The sequence below is a fragment of the Aspergillus aculeatinus genome (assembly GCF_003184765.1).
Source record: "Aspergillus aculeatinus CBS 121060 unplaced genomic scaffold BO66scaffold_4, whole genome shotgun sequence".
Lineage (NCBI taxonomy): Eukaryota > Fungi > Ascomycota > Eurotiomycetes > Eurotiales > Aspergillaceae > Aspergillus > Aspergillus aculeatinus.
In genome coordinates this window covers 681,707-701,499 of record NW_020291473.1, presented here as the reverse complement: position 1 = coordinate 701,499, position 19,793 = coordinate 681,707, and the positions used below count along the sequence as shown (strand labels likewise).

At 53.2% G+C, this 19,793-nt stretch overlaps 8 protein-coding genes across 8 annotated transcripts; 4 read left to right on the top strand and 4 right to left on the bottom strand.

The window, feature by feature from the left end:
• Window positions 1–444: 444 nt before the first annotated feature.
• On the bottom strand, window positions 445–2,618 carry fgaCat (catalase easC). Its single transcript, XM_025642115.1, has 2 exons — window positions 2,367–2,618; window positions 445–2,280 (listed from the first exon to the last, which is right to left on the bottom strand). Exon 2 carries the CDS (start codon window positions 2,148–2,150, stop codon window positions 723–725), a length of 1,428 nt encoding a protein of 475 aa, XP_025508160.1. The 5' UTR covers window positions 2,151–2,280; window positions 2,367–2,618; the 3' UTR covers window positions 445–722.
• Window positions 2,619–4,104: 1,486 nt separating this feature from the next.
• Window positions 4,105–5,106, bottom strand: BO66DRAFT_425853 (uncharacterized protein). Its single transcript, XM_025650254.1, has 2 exons — window positions 4,775–5,106; window positions 4,105–4,637 (listed from the first exon to the last, which is right to left on the bottom strand). Exons 1-2 carry the CDS (start codon window positions 4,803–4,805, stop codon window positions 4,360–4,362), a joined length of 309 nt encoding a protein of 102 aa, XP_025508159.1. The 5' UTR covers window positions 4,806–5,106; the 3' UTR covers window positions 4,105–4,359.
• A 1,474-nt stretch (window positions 5,107–6,580) lies between these two features.
• BO66DRAFT_365741 (putative MFS alpha-glucoside transporter) lies at window positions 6,581–8,521 on the top strand. The gene is made up of 2 exons (XM_025645226.1): window positions 6,581–6,962; window positions 7,038–8,521. The coding sequence occupies exons 1-2, from the start codon at window positions 6,651–6,653 to the stop codon at window positions 8,418–8,420; spliced, it is 1,695 nt and encodes a 564-aa protein (XP_025508158.1). The 5' UTR covers window positions 6,581–6,650; the 3' UTR covers window positions 8,421–8,521.
• Window positions 8,502–9,947, bottom strand: echA (enoyl-CoA hydratase echA). Its single transcript, XM_025645225.1, has 4 exons — window positions 9,661–9,947; window positions 9,460–9,597; window positions 8,789–9,334; window positions 8,502–8,680 (listed from the first exon to the last, which is right to left on the bottom strand). Exons 1-4 carry the CDS (start codon window positions 9,797–9,799, stop codon window positions 8,631–8,633), a joined length of 873 nt encoding a protein of 290 aa, XP_025508157.1. The 5' UTR covers window positions 9,800–9,947; the 3' UTR covers window positions 8,502–8,630.
• A 497-nt stretch (window positions 9,948–10,444) lies between these two features.
• BO66DRAFT_457105 (Rer1 family protein) lies at window positions 10,445–11,429 on the top strand (the record flags this gene model as incomplete). The annotated part of the gene is made up of 4 exons (XM_025652165.1): window positions 10,445–10,513; window positions 10,697–10,814; window positions 10,924–11,226; window positions 11,313–11,429. The coding sequence occupies 4 exons, from the start codon at window positions 10,445–10,447 to the stop codon at window positions 11,390–11,392; spliced, it is 570 nt and encodes a 189-aa protein (XP_025508156.1). The 3' UTR covers window positions 11,393–11,429.
• Window position 11,430: 1 nt separating this feature from the next.
• BO66DRAFT_146765 (uncharacterized protein) lies at window positions 11,431–12,304 on the top strand. Its single transcript, XM_025642114.1, has one exon. It carries the CDS (start codon window positions 11,525–11,527, stop codon window positions 12,053–12,055), a length of 531 nt encoding a protein of 176 aa, XP_025508155.1. The 5' UTR covers window positions 11,431–11,524; the 3' UTR covers window positions 12,056–12,304.
• Window positions 12,305–12,704: 400 nt separating this feature from the next.
• BO66DRAFT_468166 (class I SAM-dependent methyltransferase) lies at window positions 12,705–15,656 on the bottom strand (the record flags this gene model as incomplete). Its single annotated transcript, XM_025652630.1, has 9 exons — window positions 12,705–12,804; window positions 12,893–13,095; window positions 13,173–13,311; window positions 13,374–14,652; window positions 14,703–14,777; window positions 14,824–15,086; window positions 15,141–15,157; window positions 15,208–15,339; window positions 15,396–15,656. 9 exons carry the CDS (start codon window positions 15,654–15,656, stop codon window positions 12,705–12,707), a joined length of 2,469 nt encoding a protein of 822 aa, XP_025508154.1.
• A 1,703-nt stretch (window positions 15,657–17,359) lies between these two features.
• On the top strand, window positions 17,360–17,879 carry BO66DRAFT_398127 (uncharacterized protein; the record flags this gene model as incomplete). Its single annotated transcript, XM_025648629.1, has 2 exons — window positions 17,360–17,719; window positions 17,847–17,879. The coding sequence occupies 2 exons, from the start codon at window positions 17,360–17,362 to the stop codon at window positions 17,877–17,879; spliced, it is 393 nt and encodes a 130-aa protein (XP_025508153.1).
• Between the last annotated feature and the right edge of the window lie 1,914 nt (window positions 17,880–19,793).

Here is a 19,793-nt window from a genome sequence, read left to right as displayed (position 1 = left end):
CCACCACCGCAGGACCCCCTCCAAAACTAGAATTCTGATCTGTTTTGACTATCATCGCATCCAAGACTTGAGCCCTCGTATGGGGCCGTCGAATTTGTATTTCCGAGCGGGCGCAACATGTGCAACTAGTATTTGATTTGTTTTCCCGGGTTATTTTGAGCATTTCATTCTGGGTCTTCTTGGTTAACCCTTCACATTCTTCTGTTGACAAACATTCGCTAGGGTCTGGAAACGGCAGGTTTGTCGCTTTCTTTACTTGGGCACAGTTGCATTTACTTTCTGGAATAAAGCTCCTTGGCTTGCGAGTTGCGTGTCCTTCCATCCTTGTGCTGTGTGCTGTTCTGGGCGTTTTCTTGGGGACTACATCATACCAAAGTCATATACATATATCTACATACACGCAATATCTTGAGAGATCTATCAAATTGCGTCTTGTCCGTTACTGGTACTACCAAGGAACCACGACACTATTGCGACCTCAACACATGGGACTGCTGGAGAGCTACATATACACTGACACTCTTGAAAGAAATACGAGACGCAAAGCTAAAAGAAAATTGTCAAAGGTATCATTTCAGATCGAGGAACTTCGTGAGGGTGCTTCTGTCACATTTACAGAGGAAAAAGACACACAGGCTGGATCATCGCTAAATGGAGTGGGCGACTTTCGTGGGCTCTTTTGCTGGGGCAGTAAGAAAGGCCAAAAGAAAGCGAATTTTGATTTATAGACGGGCAGACTTGACACCAGTGGCCTTGGCCTCCGTCGACTTCTCGATGCGGGCACCGAGGTTGGGGTTGACCTTCTTGAACATGGCATAGGTGGCCTGGCGAACGCGCTCGTGGGCAGCCGAGAGATGGGAAGCGACGTTGTGGACAAAGTTGTCTTGCTGACCGGGCTGGCGGCCGAGGACCTGCCAGAGACCGTTTGCCTGGGCATAATCGTCGTCGGTGATGGGGAGCTGCTCCGTGACAATCGAGCCCGTCCACTTCTCGTGCTCCTGGCTGGCCTTGACGGGCTGGTAGCGGTAGGGGCGGAAGGTGGAGGGGTAGTTGGGGTTGGCGCCGTAGTTGCCGTTGACGTTCATGTAGCCGTCGCGCTGCCAGGGGCTGAAGGCCCGGAGCGGGCAGTTGACGGGGATTTGCTCGTAGTTGCCGCCCAGACGGTGGCGGTGGGTGTCAGGGTAGGAGAAGAGGCGGGATTGGAGGACGGGGTCGGCCGAGGGCTCGACGCCGGGGACCATGTGCGAAGGGGAGAAAGCGGCCTGCTCAACCTCGGCGAAGTAGTTCTCGGGGTTCTTGTTCAGGGTGAACTTGCCGAAGCGGCGCAGGGGTACTTCGCTCTGCGGCCAGACCTTGGTCAAATCAAAGACGTTCCAACGGAACTTCTCAGCTTGCTCGGGGCTCAGGACCTGGACGTAGCAAGTCCAGGAGGGGTTCTCGCCACGCTGGATGGCGTCGAACAGGTCCTGAGTGTGCCAATCCGGGTTTTCGGCGGCCAGATGAGTGGCCTGCTCATTGTTGAAGGTCTTGTTGCCCTGGTCGGTCTTCATGTGAATCTGGACGTAGTTGAAAGTACCGTCAGGCTTGATCCACTTGTAGGTGTGACCGGAGTAGCCGTTCATGTGGCGGTAGGAGTAAGGAGTACCGCGGTCACTGAAGAGGTGCATGACTTGGTGGACGGCCTCGTGGTGGGTGGACAGGTAGTCCCAGAACATGGTAGCATCCTTGAGGTTGGTCTGCGGGTTGCGCTTCTGGGTGTGGATGAAGATGGGGAACTTGGCGGGATCACGAAGGAAGAACACAGGGGTGTTGTTGAAGACCCAGTCCCAGTTACCCTCATCGGTGTAGAACTTGATGGCGAAACCACGGGGATCACGAGCGCTGTCGGGCGAGCCCTTCTCGCCTCCAACGGTGGAAAAGCGAGTGAAGCACTTTGTCTTCTTGCCCACGCCCTTCAGCATGTCAATGACCGTAATGTCGCTGATATCGTCGGTAACCTCAAACTCGCCGTAGGCGCCAGCACCCTTGGCGTGAACCACCCGCTCCGGAATACGTTCTCTGTCAAAGTGGGAAAGGAGGTCGATCAAGTGGAAGTCCTGGAGGAGCAGAGGGCCGTTGCGACCAACTCGTTGAGCGGCCTGGGGATCCATGACCTGGCGAGAAACTGTTAGCCATGGCGAATTCGACAAAGCAAGATCGATTGAGAGGGAAGCGAGGGTGCACGAACTGGGCAGCCATTGGAGGTAGTGTAAATTGGGGTCTCATTGTAGCGGTAGGTCTCTGGAGGTAGAAGTCAATGGTTAGTTCGGTTTCTGACCTCAATTTACGTATGGTGGGTGGTATGATGAGGAAGGAAGTGAACATACTAGGCTCGTTTTCTTTACCCATGGTGGATAGTGGGGAATGTTATGGCTGAAGAGGATACAGTAATGACAGAGAATGGGTATACAGTCCTAATGGGGAGATTGAAGGACAACACGAAATGCAAATTGAGAAGAGGTATGTATAGTAATCGTAGGTCTTGTAAAAGAAGGGAGGACAGAGGCTGGGGGTAGGTAGGTAGTAAATATATGAATTTTCCGAAAAGAAAACGCTAGACTCGGAAGGGCGGGATCTGAATCCAGGAACCTCCCTCCTCCCTCTCTTGCTTTCTTCCTCTCACATCGGATGGAGCTTCCAGTTGACCTTGGCTGGAGCCGACGATGAAGAGGAATAATGAGACTGGAGGCCAATGAAACTGGGGGAGAAGGTCAACAGGTTGCAGTTGGGGTCCACTTGCCAATCCATCTTTCCCGGCGCCGAGGTCAAAACAGCAGGTCTTTCCGCGGAGAGAGACTAAACCTACTGCAGATACCTTGAGCTCAGTTGCATTAACTGATAGAGAGCAACATTCATGATGATCGCAGTCTTCCCCTTCAGCAATTACTCAGTTGACCTCTCTAGACATGCTCAAACAATAATAGTATTCGACTTACCACCCCCATATCAACGACGACGCCAATTACCCCGCACCCACCGTGCCTTTCCCCAACTTCTCCGATCTCTGCGTCCCCTCTTTCCCCTCAATCCAGAGCCAATCACCACCCCTTGATTTTTGACGCCTATTCTCATGCCATACAATCCGGTGCAGATCATATCGATGGCCATACTCGACGTCTACTGAGTATTTCCCAGTATTTGTGGAGGTATCGAGCCGGATGGCCCCCATGGCATGATGAAACGGCCCAGGAAATGCATTGCGCTAGCCTAGAGACGATGCGCCCACACCCTGTCACCCTGTCCGCGACAATCGTTCTTAGTCAGTGGACCAGGCCAGCCACTGATTAGGTAGCCTAGAAATCTGCAGACTGCGACTCGAGTCCTGCACGCCCTCCTGTCTAGACCGCCCACTGAGTCGATATTACCAATCTGCCTCATACAACCAAGGGGACTAACGACTACGGGTAAACATCTCAATAATGAGCGCAAGCCTACCCAATCAAGTCTTAGAGACAGCTCTCCAGCTGCATGATACCTCGCCATGATTCACAAGCAAGATGATCATTACTATACGTCTCTGATGCCGTTACCTAATGTGGTTGTTGCATGCGACCCAATCGGTTGCGAGAAAGGAATTGGCAACATCTGTACAGTGATACTCATAATCAAGTACTACCTAGTAAGTACATCAGCATACGCCTAATAATCGCGAATCTTGAAGCCTTCGGAAACCCCCACTGGGGAACGGAACCAGCGGTGATCCAGTATCTGATCCGCTCGGAATCTGATAAAATGGCGATTGCGCTCTGGATTGTTGTTATGGAGACTGGATGGAAGCTGGAGTTCTAATGCTTTGACGGCCGCACGTCAACTATGGGTCACCTCCACCCATCTTTCGATAAGATGGTCTTTTCCATCATCTGAACCTCCAAGTCACAATTTCATCGAGGGAGATTGTGTGATCAGACTTGTTTGGAAGCAGCAGTTCAACCAACCGGCGACGTCCAGTCTGCTGGCGGGCGATTCCCCTGCGGAAACCTCCGTTTTCCGAAGGCGGAATTTCCCCAGGACGCGCCCGCAATGGATTTCTACTCTCGATCTCGGAATCTCTTCCGGACAGGTCTCGCTTGCACCTGCATCTATTCTTCCCCCTGTGATACGTGCCAGTATCTAGAATTCTTAAGAGTCGAACTACCGACAGATCATACGAAGAAGTTTTGAACCAAGGCTCAAGGATTGGAAAAAAAAACCCCATACTAATACAGAAATCGACATCAACTCAAATATAGTCGATCGCAGCAGAAGATAAGAACCGCATCAAACCGCATCACATCATATCGTATCGTATCATATCGGCATCCAAACACCTCGCACCTCAAATTACCACCTCCGCGCGTTGTCGCCAGTCCGGTCGCCATTGATGCTGCTCAGAATGTCACTGGTCGACTGTCCGAGGCCCTTGGTCGTGTTTCCCACGCCCTCACTGGCTCCTCCGACCGTCTTGCCCAAGCCTTCGCCCACGCCGCCCACAGTCTTCCCCAGACCCTGAGTAGCTCCGCCGACCGTCTGGCCTACTCCGCCGACAAGACCGCCGACCGTATCTGTGAGGCCTCCGACAGTCTTGCCAAGGGTGTCTGTCAGCCCTTGCAAGAGGTTGACTAGTTAGCCCAGATTAGCAACCAGTGGGCGGCAGATTTGCCACAAAAGAGATCCAAAGGAAGCATTATCACTCCCTACGAAGGGGGGAGGGCGGAAGCCATTCTAACAAGGTATATAGGAGATAGATGATACGTACCGTTGTTGTTGTTGTTGTCTCCAGACGACATGACGTGTGTAGGATGAATATTTTATGTTCGGTAAGTTTTATAATTGACAGCGACTGATTAGGAGGAGTCTGATTATGGTAGTTAGAGAAGTGGAATGATGGAAAAAAACTAATGACACTGCTCTGAAGCATTCCTTTATAGAGCATGGTGGTGGGCGTGCATCCCAGTACTCTTGCCACGGGCCGCGTGTGTGCAGCGATGATATCATTGTCCCGTGGAAACAAGAAGCACTGGTCACCAGCACCTTCTCACTCTAAATGCTCGGCCATGCTAGGTGATAACTTAGTAGGACCCTGAGCAAGACCCAGGGCCATGAGACGAGAGATGATGAAATAGGCTTCGAGGGATTATGACAGTGGCGTGTTGATCGGCTGTTGTCCCGGCATGATTGGGCGGCTCGCAGTGTCACGTAGATTGATATTGCGGTAAGGAGCGCGGTCGGAGCTCAGTGGTCAATCTGAATTGGCCCGCATCTCACAGGATGCATGGAGAATTCATGGCACATGGACACCAAGATGGTGAGACAGCCATCGCCAGTTTACGTCATGGCTGACTGATGGCCTATCTGATATCTGGCACTTCGCTTCGTTGATACGGATTTCCAGCCGAACGGAACGAAGAACCAAGGGTCAGCCCTGTCGACAACGCATTGTGCTTTGGGCCTTGACATTTCGACTAAGTTTTGTCCAGTTTCTACACTGCTCGTCGCAATCAGAAGCCATAATGATCCATCGATGATGCGTTGTGTTCATCCTTCATCTTCTTGTTGGTCACCGCCAATGCCTGTGGCTTGATCTCATCAGAGGGCACGAACTATGCGAGTGTCCTGGCATCTTTCGAACTGGACATCAATATCTTGACCACTACTTAACACAGGAGCCAAGATACAAGCGGAGCACATGCCTGCAGGAGACCATTTGTTGAACCGCGGGGCGAAGTAGACAGGACTGTAGGATACGGAGTGACAAGGTATGACACCAGACCCTGGAGTGAGTAATCGGGATGAGAGTAGAATTTTCATCTGCTATAGTAGGACCACTCTACCTGCCTACCTGCCGGATCATAAGTATGAGTGAGGGCAAGGCTCAAGGGACGGGGTCACAATCCTCTCCAATACTTGAAGAATGTCAAGACCAGGAATAGTCACGTGCCAGCAGGCCACGAGGGAAAGCCGCATGAGGAATGGAAGGATCTGCAATCAATCAGTATCGACGAGGTACTGAGTACATCAACGGTGCAGGTGCAGTTAACATCCAAACATTTTCAATTGTCTCTCCCCGCCAGACAGCTAAAATGCTTGGCTCAATTGATCAGCTGCTCATTTCTGTCGGGGTTGACATCCTCAGACCAACCAACTCCCAATGTTACTCATATAATTTTCTACCCCGCAAACTCTGCTTGCATGGCGTTGCTGTCAATTGGTTCTACAGCCCTTAGTCTTTCCCCTTCCCAACCACTGCATACTTCTAGAATCTGGTCAGCCGTCTATTAGTCCTTTGCCGACTGCCGATGAGTGAGATTTCACCACCCGCGAGTGGCGTTGGTGGAGTAGGCACCTAGTCGTGACCAGGCATTATGCCCAGTTCCTGCTCGGGCCCCGCCGCCGGTGCATAAAAATCTAACCCAACAACCGTCCCACTTTCCACCCATTCACCATTGCCAATTCGGCCGGGTGCGGAACGTCCCTGATTTTCTTTCCTCTCGTGTCTTTCCCCATTCTCAATCTGTTCTCCCGTTCAGTCCCCCTCTGACAATCTTACACCTCTCTTTCTCCCATAGCCTCTACACCTTCCGCCCCCCTCCCCCTCCACTCCCTCCCCAGGGCATCGCAATTGCTCTCCCAGCATGGCTTCCAACAAATCTCCGGATGCCATTGCACCGGTAGAGCATCCGCCCTCTCTCTCCGACGGCTCAACGGGTTCCGCCGCCAGGATCATTCATAATGCCAAAGCCGCTACCGATAAGGAGCGGCAGATGACCCTGTGGCAGGGCGTCAAGCTCTACCCCAAGGCTGTCGCATGGAGTGTCCTCATCTCTACCTGTATTGTCATGGAAGGCTACGACATTAGTCTGGTCAACAACTTCTATGCCTTTCCTCAATTCAATCGGAAATACGGTGAGCTGACGGCGGACGGCTCATATCAGGTTCCAGCCCGGGTATGTTACACTTTCCTACCTCAATCAATTGATGGCCTTGAGAAACTTCCTGCTAATACAATCTCTCCTATCTAGTGGCAATCCGGTCTGAGCAACGGTGCATATGTCGGAGAAATTATTGGTCTCTTCATCAACGGCTGGGCTTCCGAACGGTTTGGCTATCGGTACACTATCATGGCTTGTCTTGTTCTCATCACCGCCTGGACTGCCATCTTCTTCACTGCGCCCAATGTCCAGGCCCTGCTCGCTGCGGAAATCCTGGCTGGTATTCCCTGGGGAGTTTTCCAAACACTTACTATCACCTATGCTTCCGAGGTCTGCCCCGTTACGCTGCGAGGCTATTTGACGACGTATGTCAACTTCTGCTGGGGTGTCGGACAACTGATCGGTATCGGAGTGATCAAGGCTATGATCAATCGGCAAGATGAATGGGCTTATCGGATTCCCTATGCCCTCCAATGGATGTGGCCCTTACCGCTGTTCATTGGCATTTCTCTCGCCCCCGAGTCGCCTTGGTGGCTTGTTCGCCGGGGAAAGATCCAACAAGCGAAGGACGCCTTGCTGCGCCTGACCAGTCTGAACCGGGAAACGGATTTCGACGCCGATGAGACCATTTCCATGATGGTTCATACTACGGCCTTGGAGGAGAAAATCACCAAGGGCGCCAGTTATCTCGATTGTTTCAAGGGCACTGATCTGCGCCGGACCGAAATTGTCTGCATGGTCTGGGCCATTCAGAACCTCAGTGGCAATTCCTTCTCCAATTACTCGACGTACTTCCTGGAGCAGGCCGGGCTGAGCACTGACAACTCGTATGCGTTCGCCATGGGCCAGTACGGAATCAATATGGTGGGCGTGTTCGGCGCCTGGTTCCTCATGTCCGTGGGCTTGGGACGCCGCTCTCTCTACCTGTACGGCCTCTGTGGGCTGTGTGTCATGCTCCTCGTGATGGGCTTCCTTGGGCTCGTTCCCGAATCACACAAGACTCAGGGGGCGTTGGCGACGGGCAGCATGATGATTGTCTGGGCTTTGTTCTATCAGCTCACTGTCGGAACCGTGGCATACTCCCTTGTGGCTGAGCTGTCCACCCGTCGCCTGCAGATCAAGACCGTTGTGCTCGGCCGCACGCTCTACAACATTGTCGCCATCATCTGCGGTGTTCTGACCCCGTACATGCTGAACCCCGGTGCTTGGAATTGGAGCAACTATGCCGGTTTCTTCTGGGGCGGGATCTGCTTCCTGTGCATTGTTTACGCCTTCTTCCGGGTGCCGGAGCCCAGCGGCCGGTCTTTTGCCGAGCTGGATGTCCTCTTTGAGCGGGGGGTCAGCGCCCGGAAGTTCCATCTGACCCCGGTTGATGTGTTCGACGAGACGGTGGATCGTGATGTGGTTGAGCACTACCAGACCGAGAAGACCGTGGTTGCTGAGGGGGCTCAGGCCGAGAAGGCGGCCTCGTGAGGAGGTTTTTTTTTGCGTAAGAGATCCTTGTAATACTTTAATAATATTAGATGTACATAGTTACATGTTCGATCATGAAATACGACACGATTAATGATTTCAATTGGGATGTTGCTATTACTCCACTGACGGACAGGGACCATATCCACAGCAACTTGCTGCCTCACCTCGGGACTCCAAGCACCCACCTATTATACCAACCATTCCCGCCTATTCGTTCGACCACTCGGGCTTCTTCTTCCCCGCGAAGGCCTCCATTCCTACCCGCAAGAACTCCAGTCAGCTCACACCATCTCTCACAACCAAAACCCTACCTCCACCTCGCTCTCTCTGTCACGAGAGAGAGAGAAAGAAAAGGCCAAACTCACCAATCTTCTGATCCCGACTCCCAAACAACCCATGAAACACGCGCCGCTCAAACTCGACCCCCTCCCGCAGCGCCAACTCCTGACTCTTATTGACCACCTCCTTGCCCGCCACAACCGCCACGCGCGAGTGCCCCGCGATCGTCTCCGCCGTCTTCACAGCCGCGGCCAACACCTCCTCCAGCCCGCCCTCCACCACCTGGGCCGCCACCCCCCACTGGCCGGCCTCCCTCCCGCTGAAATTCCGGCCGGTGAGGATCAGCTCCATGGCTTTGCTCTTCCCGACGGCCCGCGTCAGCCGCTGCGACCCGCCCGCGCCCGGCACCACCCCCAGCTTGATCTCGGGCTGTCCGAAGGTGGCCGTCGCCGTGCAGTAGAGGATGTCGCACATCAGCGCGAGCTCGCATCCGCCGCCGAGCGCGTAGCCGGAGACCGCGGCGATCACGGGCTTGCGGATGGACGTGGCCAGGTGCGACCACGGCGCGATGAAGTTGGTGGTGTAGGCGGCGGAGAAGGTTAGGGGGGCCATTTCTTTGATGTCGGCGCCGGCTTTTTGTGGAGGATTAGTGGGGCAGGATCTTGGGATTTGTAGGGAATCTTGCACTTGAAGACGGTGGAGGGTTTGTGCTGAAAGGATATGCCGGGGGGAAGAAGAGGAGGGAGGGGCAACGCACCTGCAAAGGCTTTCTCGCTGCCGGTGATGATGATGGCGCCAATGTCCTTGTCTTCGTCGTATTTGGTCAGGGCATCGTTGAGTTCGCGGAAGAGCGGGCTGGAGAGGGCGTTTAGGGCTTTGGGCCGGTTGAGGGTGACTGTTTGTTTGCGGGTGTCAGCTTTGGATGGATGGGTTTGCTTAAGGTCATTGGGGGGCGTACTTAATCCCACGCCCGGCTTGGGAGTCGAGGTGAGGATGTGCTCGTAGGCCGAGGTCGCGGAGGTGTATGTTCGCAGGTGGGTGGACAGCGGCCGGGCGGTCCGCGAGGCGACGAGTCGGGAGCAGTGACGGGCGAACATGGTGGCTTGGAGGATTCAATTAGTGATTCGATATAATGAGTAGGGGTGCTAGGGTATTTCGAGTCAATGGGGAAATGGGACGATGGACGGGTTTAGGTAGTTAGTTAATGTAAGGTATGTCATCGCAACAACCCACATACTAATCGAGTCTCCCCGCAGAGCTGCTCGGCCGCGGCCCGCCAATAACCGGTCGGTCCAAGGGACAGCATGTTTGTTCGGTTTGACAGCAGAGCAGCACGTGTTGCACGTCTTTTTTCACGTGACAGCTGACTCAGATGAGGCGCAGCAGCGAGTGTTGCCATCTGTGGCTTCTGAGGCCGAAAGCGGCTTAGTGGGGAAATGCCAGCCAGCCAGCAGGCAGTGGACACTTTTCGGATTATCCTCTGGCTATCTGCTGTTGGCTGTGCTGTGCTGCCTCTCGCTGCTAACTAAGTGTTGAACTAACTAACTAACTAACTAACTAACCGACTGCTGCTGTTTCCGTCGCCTCTCCATCGCATGCGCTGACCGGGAGAATATTCTCTATCCTTGCGCTTCTCCGTCTCTCACCCCCCTCTCTCTTCCTTTACTCCCTTCTCTTTTTCCTCTCTACTTCGTTTACACAGGAAGGATTTAGTATCCTTCTCTGCCTTCAGCGCCTTCGCCATGGACGTGCCCGAACCCGAGCAGACTCCATTCACTGCCGTCACGGCACAGACTTCCAAACTCGCACGGGTGAGTTCTGTCCTGCTTTTCTCCCTCTATCCGACGGCATTGATTCTATTCAGCTCGACAATGCCCGCATTGGAAGACTCTCGCAATCCGGAGCGCAGTTCCGGCGAAGTCAAGCGGAATCAACAAGCCCCGTCTCCATACAAACAAATTCACCCGCTGACACACCAGCCTCTTCTACAATAGCAATATCAAACCTACCTCGATGCCTCGACACCTTTCACAGCCTACCGCTGGACTGGCACCGTCGTTCTGCTCCTGATCTTCTTTTTGCGAATTGTCCTCGCTCAGGGATGGTACATCGGTACGTCAACCCCAGAAACCAGAAACCGGAAACCCCATACAATCACGAACTTGTCCCCACGAAGAGGCACACAGAGCGGCACACAGAGCTAACCCCTCCTCCTGAATAGTCGCCTACACCCTCGGAATCTACCTCCTGAACCTCTTCCTTCTCTTCCTGCAACCCAAGTTCGACCCCTCCCTGACCCAGGACGAAGGCCTGGAGGACGGTGATGCCGGCGCGCCCAGCCTCCCCACCAAGCAGGACGACGAGTTCCGGCCCTTCATCCGCCGGCTCCCCGAGTTCAAGTTCTGGCACTCGGCGACCCGCGCCATCGCCATCGGGTTCGTCTGCTCGTGGTTCTCGGTCTTCGATATCCCGGTCTTCTGGCCTGTCCTGGTCGTGTACTGGATCATGTTGTTCATCTTGACGAGTATGTTCTCCCTGGATGCACCCTACCTACCACCACTCGTGGCATGCATACAACAGAACCAGCTAACTAAACATCCGCCCACCCAGTGCGCCGCCAAATCCAACACATGATCAAGTACCGTTACGTGCCCTTCTCCTTTGGAAAGACCCGATACGGCCGCTCGTGATTTTTTTCTTGTCAATCCATTTCAAGAAAGTCAAATCCAGAAAACCCAGCCAGCGCCAGTCAATCGCACAGATGTCCTAGCGATCTAGCGGGGGAAAATCTGTGCTGCAGAAGTCTGGTGTCTGTGTATGATATGATCCAAGTCGATGAATGCATCATTATCATCACGCTTCATGTCCCTTTCTTTTTTCGCCCCTCTTTTACCCCGTTAACTCACATTATTGTTCCTGTTCCTATATCGTGTTTTGTTCTTCTGAGCGAAAACACACACTCGACGATCCCGATAAAACATGCCCTAACTCAACTTGTCATGTCGTTATGCATTTCCCTCCCCATCCCCTCCGGAATCCTTCCCCTTCGCTCTGATCTCCCTTTCATGTACTCTGGATGTCCTCGACTGGTGAATGTAAGTCTGCAAGATGGATCGTCCTCCATCCGAAGCTTCACACCCATCAAGTGCGAAAGGCACAGAACCATGACCAGAAAAGGGAGAGCGGGGCATGAAGAAAGCAGCCGAGGGGAGATAAACCTACCTTTTCACCCACCCACCCTGTCTTGCCCTTTCACACATCCCCCCCTCCACCCCTGCCCCCCCCTAATAATTGAACCTTCGATTGATCTCAATAGATTCCTGATGATGAATGCGTGGCGTGAGGTGACATGACGTGACGTGACGTGACATGGTCTGGACCCTAACCTTAACATGATCTGACTTGATGATGGAAGGAAGGAAGTGGGGAGGAAATGTGGCTGGAGGGTTTGGGAGTTCAGATTAATTCTTCCCTTCAATTATTGTACAGACAAAAAACCTATTGTTCTTTATTATTTTTCCAATCAGTTGCTGTACGCCTTTCATATCCATTCATGTTGGCCCGGGTCCCTTCAATGTCCTTTTGGTGCTAATATACAGTACATAGAGATTTGTATTGGTGATTCCATCAAGGTTATCTGTCTCTTGTCATCGGTATTCGGTATGCGTGGGATAGATGAATTGAGGGTGTACAAATGCCGGTGTGGGTTCAATGGATGTTCCTCATGGAATCGGCGGATTTGGCTGTTTGGCTGTCTGGCTGGGTAGATATGAGGTAACTTATAGGAGGCGTTGTACTCAGTCTCGGTAACTTAACTTAGGCTTTGACTCTGATATGATAGCGATAGTCTTCTAGGCTTTTACCTCTACCCTTTTCCCACTTCCAGGGCTCCTACCATTTAAAACAAGGCGCTTAACTGAAGAACAAAGTCCCACCTCCCACACACCCTCACCACTCAGTACACCTGCCCCCTTCCCCCCACGGCCCCCTTCAGTACCCTACTCACTCATTCAGTGACAAGGCCGACATCGCCCGACTCGGCGCCGGACGATCCAGATCCCGGGTCTTGGTACAGATCCAGGTCGACGCGTACATATTCACACTGGTCACGCATTAGCAGCTGCGGCATGTCTTTCTCCCACACACCCCCTATCACTTTATGTGTTGCTTTTTCCAGACGGGAAACTCACCGATCAATACAAGTACCAGGGACCCTGGCCCCGACCCGCTTCGCGGAGAACCCGTTCGCCTCGAAGTGCCGGATATACCAGGGGTCGATGCTGGCGGACCGGAGGAGGATGCGGCCGCCCTTCTTCAGCGCGTGGTTGAGTTTCTGGGCCTGGGCGGCGGCGGCGTCGCTGGTGGGGTCGAACCAGTCCATTGAGTCCATGATCTATTTTTAAGGGGTTAAAATGGAGTTTGGGGGGAAGGATAAGGGGACAAAGGGGACAAAGGGGCAGGAAAACTGACGACTGCGATGGTGAGACTCCTCGGTGTGATGCGCTTAATGACTTCGTTGATCTCGTCGGTGTGGATGCGGAGACCGTCGAAGGCGCCGGGGGAGGAGAGCTTGACGTGGGCTTTTGGGGTGAGGTAGGCGGGGTGGCATCTTTGCATGAAGTACAACTTTTTAGTATGGGTATGGAAAGGAAGGTGAGTGACTGAACTAACCTGCGGGAGAATTGGCCCTGCAAACACAGGAAATAGAAGTAGTTGTCGTTGCTGATGAGGGTTTCCTGGACGACGGGGTCCAACGTGTCCACGACGTACTCCCAGATCGACTGGCCGCTGACGTCCTTGGCCTGCTTCATCTTCTTGTTCAGCCCGTTGCGCTTGTAGAAATCGTCGATGATCATGTTGCGCTGGTTGCGAGGCACCCCGGCCGCCTTCCAGGCGAACCATTCGGTCCCTACGACCGCCCAGTGCAGCGGCTTGCTCATTAGAACGGCGCGGATCCTGGGCCAGATCTTGCGCTGCTCGGCCAGCGTCTGCGCCTCGCAGAGCTGCTGGACCTGGGACTGGAGTCCGAAGACTCTGAAGAGGTACCGGACCATTTTGATGGCATGGCGAGAGCCGCCGGTCTCGTACAGGCCCTTGCCCGAGGAGGAGGCGAAGACGTGCGTGTGCTCGAGCCAGTACTGGAAGGCTTGGCTCGAGAGATGAGGGCTCAGTCTGGTGATGAGGAGCCGGCGGAAGTCCGGGTGTTTGCCCTCGCCAAAGATCTTCCAGACGTCACGGTGGCCAAGTGCAATGAAGCTGGCGACCTTGAGCTCGAGAAGGTGATTTTGATTGGGGTTCAGGTCCACGGCATGCACCCGGCGGGGGCTCTTTTGGAGGTAGTCCAGGATGTTGTCGCCTGCACTGGTGATGGCGAGGATGACGTCGTCGCGCTGGATATTGAGTAGTTTGTGGTCAACACGGGGGTCTTCCCAGTTGAAGGCATAGATGTACTCGTTGCCGAACTGGGTGTGCTTGGGAAGGAGGTCGTCATAGAAGATGCGGTAATGGTGGTTCTGATAGAATGACGAAGGCAGAGGAAGGTTGGAGCCGAGGTTGATCACGGCAGATTCGTACGCTTTGGATTTGATCTCCTGCGTGCTGCTCACAATAGCCGCATCTATCTCGCTCCGATGCTTCGCGGGAGAGAGGTACGGAGACTCCGTGAAAGAGGCATTGAGCTTTTCAATGGCATCGCGGCCGGAATGTGTAGTGGAATCCTTTTGGCATCCCACAAAGATGTAGTAGGGAATTCCACCCAACAGGTAATTCCTCTCACTGGCTGAAATCACGGTCCCGAAGCGGTATTCAAGGTAATCACGACGAGCAGCCTCAAGACTGACACGGTCCGCGTCGAACCAGGCACGCCAGAAGGCTCTCCCAAGCCAGTTCACATGGCGATTGAAGGCGCCGCCAATGTAATTGCGTGAGGAGACGTCCACGATGCTTTGCACTGCGCCAGAATTAGTATCCTATGTGCACCATAGCCCACACTCTGCATACCATAGAAATCACAAACTCCCACAACGCCAGAAGGCTTGATCAGCGCAGGCAGTGAGTCAATGACGCTGTAGTAGTCTGCACTGGTCAGCATAGTTCTTCTAACGCGGGAGAGGCTACCCACCTGGAATCATAGACAGACTATAGCTCATGGTGGCCAGATCAGCGCCCGTCGCCGTGGTGGTCTCGCAGCGCGGATCTACCCTGTCCTCCTCAGGCAACCGGAAGGACCTCGCGTCCTGGCAGACGACGCTGACGTTCTTCCAGCCGAGTCTCTGGAAACGCTGGCGGGCAACCTCACAAAGAGAGGGAGAAAGATCGACTAGATAGACGTGCGCGAAGAAGTCTGGTACCGAGAGGAAGGCGGACATCGCTTCGATATTGTATCTAACGACGCAATTAGAATTATCCGGAGGGGCTACAGCGTCAATTGGTGCTCACCCAGTGCCTCCACCAATCTGAACAATCAGCAAATGTGTACGCCCAAGGCATTGAAGGAAGAGCTTACATCAACCCAGATGGCTTCACCAGCTCTGAGCTCCTGGCTGTCAACCTTGTGCTTCAATTGCGCAGCAACAAGGCCCAGCATGTCCTCGCGTCCGCGGAGGAGGCGCTTGCGAGTCGCATCGTACACACTGGCCTTGGAGGACTTGTGTCAGTCACGTCCACGCCTGGCAAGATGACAGGCTGGCATACTTGGGTCTTGTAGAAGCTCTCCAGTGCATCCTGCTGTCCACTTCCGTTCTTCTCATGAGGCTTGAGGAAGCTGGCGTAGATGAATTTCAGGTAGGTGAAGATGCCACTGTCGTAGTCAACTTTGCGCGTCTGCCGGGACGCAAACAGAATCAGCGCAACGAATCCACAGACGGCAAATGCAGCGCAGGCAATGTAGACATGTAGCCAATCCATGCGTCCTAGAAAGGAGCCGGGAAGGTTGCTGCTGGCAAGAAAACTCATGGCGCACCAAAGGCAATGAGTTGTACTATACAAACACGATGCCTTCCTTTAGGGACTGGACTGAGAGAAAGAAATTGAGTCGAAGTTTAGACGCTCAATTGCTCCCTGCTATGGGAGGGGAAGGGAAGGCTTCTTGAATCAACGGCCGGCTCTGCAGCAGTTGAGGCGCATCTCTTTTGGCAAACAGTTGCCCCACTGATGAGCATGACCCCGCCATCTCCGACAGAATTAGAATTGGGACCAAGATTGGGACAGATGGTCTCCAGAGAGCTATGACCCTATCAAGGGGACACATGGACCCATTTGGTGATAAGCGGAAGATTAGTAGTTAGGTAGTTAGTAGTTAGTTAGTAGTTAAGGTAGAGAGAGGTAGAGTGTCCAGTTGACTGGCAGTGAGAACTTACTTAGGTAAGGCAAAAGAACCACCGCATCGGCGTATACTTCGGGTAGACCAATCATCGACTGCGCTGCCGGCACGCTTTCAGTGGTTGCCCATGCCTCCTCGCCCAATAATCCCCGCACGGCTGCCATGTGTTGCAATTCTCTCGTTCATTTGCTATCTCGCTCTCTGGCACCTTGAAGAATGGAACTTGGGAGGCATACTTGAGCTCGAAGGATTTGTCTTCAGGAAACACTTAGTTAGTGCGTCATGCCCTCACTCCGCGGGGTATTGCACTGAGCCGGCAGAAAGACCCATTGATTTATGTCAATGTCAATGAGCTCGCATTCATCAATGATCCTTCCTAAAAGGAAGCAATGAGATCATTCCACTCAAGACAGACCGAATACAGTGTCGCTGGCTATAGTGCCATGCCAATGCCGCGAGTAGCGCGGAAGTTCTATCGCTCTTATTCCATGAGGAGTAAAGGTACTGTGGAATTTCCGTAAGAGATCACAGCGCGGACGAGGGTCTCGCGGACGATCGGCAGCAGGCGCGTCTGTCAGCCTGCAAATTATTAGTAAGACAAAACTTCAAGGAGGATAAAGCATCGTTTCTGCATCCCATCGGCTCCCGAAGTCGGAGCAATGAAGCCTAGACCTTTGCTGGTTTGGTAGAAACAGCATTTAAGGCACATTCGCGCCATACCCTGGGCGAAATTTGCAATGCCCTCGCACGGAGCTGGTTATCTTCTTCCTCCTGTCGGTGATCGCTTCCTCAGGGACCAGGATCAATTGCCACCTGTCGCTTGTCATACCGCACTAGCCTGATCCACCATGAGACCATGACAAGCAATTTGTGCCCACAAGATGGTGAAGTCTTTGAGCGTCCTGGGAGTCCAGTTGATCCACGAAGTTAAAGCGAGATCACAATGGATCCATACAAAGACCGGGGATGCGGCCACAGACGCAATAGAGAAAACTTGTTGAAAAGTCCCTTCAACGGAAACTTGGCCCCAACAATACGTTATTGTCAATGACTAACTAACGGCTAGCGACCTCGATGATCGCCACATCCCATCAATGCATTCAGAATATGTGACCCCCAGCTCGGGGAATCAGAGCATGGACCACCGCAAACCAAGAAACAAATCAATCCAGAAACCTGGAACAATGGCATTGTTGCTTTGTTTGTGTGTGCGGCGTTGTGGTCTGGCGATCTATAAGACGCAGACATGGGTATCTACCTTGAAGTCGAATAGTAATCTTGATTCTACGCCTGCGACTTTAGCATCCTTCTTTATTTTCCATCAAATACGACAATCATGGCTCAGCGAGGGACGTTCACCGTGGCGGCACCCAAGCCTGCCACATTCCTCACCATTCCGCCAGAGCTGCACCTCCAGATTATCAAGCTTCTGGATGTCACATCGCTCGTGCGATTGGGCCTCTCACTCCCCAAAGAATATGGCTTCCTTTGGAACGAGATTCAGAAGAGAGCCAGAATCGGTGCCCTCCCGCCTCAGGAAGTCTACGATAAGCGCATATCGTATGGGGACGACGGTGAGATACGAATCCATCGTTTCGCTGGAGATGCCGAGTGGAGGAAATCCATCCGTGAACCTCTTGCGGAAGCTGTATGCGCTGGTCAACTCGACGTCGTCAAATTCCTCCTGGAAGCCGGGGTGAGTGCCAGCTCAATAGACCTGGACGCAGTCCCAGTGCTCCATCTCTCCATCAGGGAGTGCCAGTATCATATCACGGAGCTTCTGCTACAGGAGAATGCTGACCCAAATGTTGTTTGCTCAACAGCCGGGGGGCAGATGGCATTGGATTATGCGGTAGGTGGGGCCCGTGGTTCGCCGAATTGGGTTCTCGAGATGCTGCTGGCGGCCGGGGCCAGATTCGTTCATGACTCCACCTTCATCATCTGCTGCACTCAAAGCTGGGGGGCGGCTTTTTTCCGCCTGGCCGCCAAGAACGGAGCGGAGATCCTGCCGAAGTCTCCTGACTGTGCTTTCAGACTACAGGCTGCGTACAAGCTTGCGCGTATAGAAGTAATCGATTGTCTCTTGGATCTGAGACCGAGGCTGGTGACTGCGCGTCACAATGGATCATCTGCGCTTGACATGGCGCTCATGTATGGACGGGAAGATGTTGCGGTCTCCCTTGTTCGCAGAGGTACACCTCTAGACACCAGTGCAGAGCAGCGATTGACCCTTGCTATGCGCGATGGACGGACGAAACTTGTCCGGGAGCTTTTGAGGCATATCCAGCTAGCGAATAAATGCCCGAGATGTAAAGGTGCTACCATTGAACTGTCGGAAGAATATAGGCGGGAAGCATCTATCATGACCAGCAGTAGACAGCGTTGGCTCAAAATGATATCATAGACTAATCTGACTTGAAGACTTGCCCCGGGAGAGAGATGAACTCGTAGAGCGCGATGCGAAAAGTGAAACCGAATGCAATACCGAGAGCAGTGAACTGTGGGGATAAGCCTACCCTGGCAATGTTATCCTGTTGATCCACCTACATGCTTCAAAGCTACAGTAATCAATCGGGCGATAAGCATCGGTTCCCGGCACATCCACGGGTAAATGATCCGCATGGCAGGAAAGTGGCTTGGCTGCGTTCCTCGCAATCGGTTCTGTGGAAAGTCGATCTATGTCCGTACTTTCCATAAACCCATCGGTAAATTTGAGCAGAAGTATCCTTGCTTCGCGAGCAATCGATGAGTGACCAGCCACGTTGCTACACCCCTGGTATGGGCACCGCATGCAGTGGAGGCAAGCTACGTCCCCAAGCTCATGGCGGGGGAACCCTTTGATAGTGATTAGTCGATCAGGGGGAGATAACACACTCCCACCGGGTTGCGCGGCTGATCGATTTCCCTTACCAGTTTTTTTTCTCCACTGCAGCATAGAGCCAAGTATGAAGAACGTCGTGACCAAGCGATTTGCAGTGTGTCATCATAGTTGACAGATCACTGTTCGGACATGAATGCGTGCATGGGTGCATTGCTGACCATTCCGGCGAGTCGCAGAAGCGCCGAACTAAAACTAAGCAATCCGCAGGTTGACTAGTCATCGCATGCAGGATGCGTCGTGATAGAGGAAGCCGATTCCACGCATATCACACAAGTAATGAGCAGCCTATGCATGAATACCTACGTATCGCGACTCACGAATGCCAAGTCACGGCGCATACTGAGGGATTGACAGGGAAACAATATTCGCCGTCCACATTCCGTGCTCCGAAGAACGATGGCATGATAAGCCGTATCAATGAGCTACACCGTAGTATCTCATGGAAGCTCCTAATTGATACTGGCCCAGATTGACCAGAATCAGCTGCGATAAGACCAGGGCTCTCCGATCACTCAAAAGGGAAAGTGGTATGAAATCAATCCCTTGGGAGTTTCGGACATGGGATGCCTTGCCGGCCGAAGCAAGTGTGCAAGAAGTGAAGTGGCGCAAGGTTCCCTTGACCATTCAACCTGACTCAGGTCAAACTTCTGCTGAATTCCAGCAGGATCAAAGGAAGGGAGGACCCCGTAGAGTATGGGGTCTACAGCGTATATCAGAGTACCTTATTTTAGGCGTTTGGAGGATCCACCGGGGAAGCCGGTGGCGGCGGGCGGGCAACCCAGATCGACCTCACGTGCCCCATTTTCTCCCCCTTCCCGTCCCCGGCCCACTTCACCGCCCTCTTCAAGTGCTCAACACTTTCAGCCTTTGAGCCTTGGGAGGAGGGACT

Excerpts from the sequence above, each read along its gene's own strand:
- fgaCat (XM_025642115.1), bottom strand. The coding sequence starts at position 2,150 with ATGGATCCCCAGGCCGCTCAACGAGTTGGTCGCAACGGCCCTCTGCTC.
- BO66DRAFT_425853 (XM_025650254.1), bottom strand. The coding sequence starts at position 4,805 with ATGTCGTCTGGAGACAACAACAACAACAACG. Across the intron at positions 4,638-4,774 it reads AGACAACAACAACAACAACG|TCAACCTCTTGCAAGGGCTG; the intron begins GTACGTATCATC and ends TGGGCTAACTAG.
- BO66DRAFT_365741 (XM_025645226.1), top strand. The coding sequence starts at position 6,651 with ATGGCTTCCAACAAATCTCCGGATGCCATTGCACCGGTAGAGCATCCG. Across the intron at positions 6,963-7,037 it reads CATATCAGGTTCCAGCCCGG|TGGCAATCCGGTCTGAGCAA; the intron begins GTATGTTACACT and ends TCTCCTATCTAG.
- echA (XM_025645225.1), bottom strand. The coding sequence starts at position 9,799 with ATGTTCGCCCGTCACTGCTCCCGACTCGTCGCCTCGCGGACCGCCCGG. Across the intron at positions 9,598-9,660 it reads CAAGCCGGGCGTGGGATTAA|TCACCCTCAACCGGCCCAAA; the intron begins GTACGCCCCCCA and ends GCAAACAAACAG. Across the intron at positions 9,335-9,459 it reads CAGCGAGAAAGCCTTTGCAG|CCGGCGCCGACATCAAAGAA; the intron begins GTGCGTTGCCCC and ends CTCCACAAAAAG.
- BO66DRAFT_146765 (XM_025642114.1), top strand. The coding sequence starts at position 11,525 with ATGATCCAAGTCGATGAATGCATCATTATCATCACGCTTCATGTCCCT.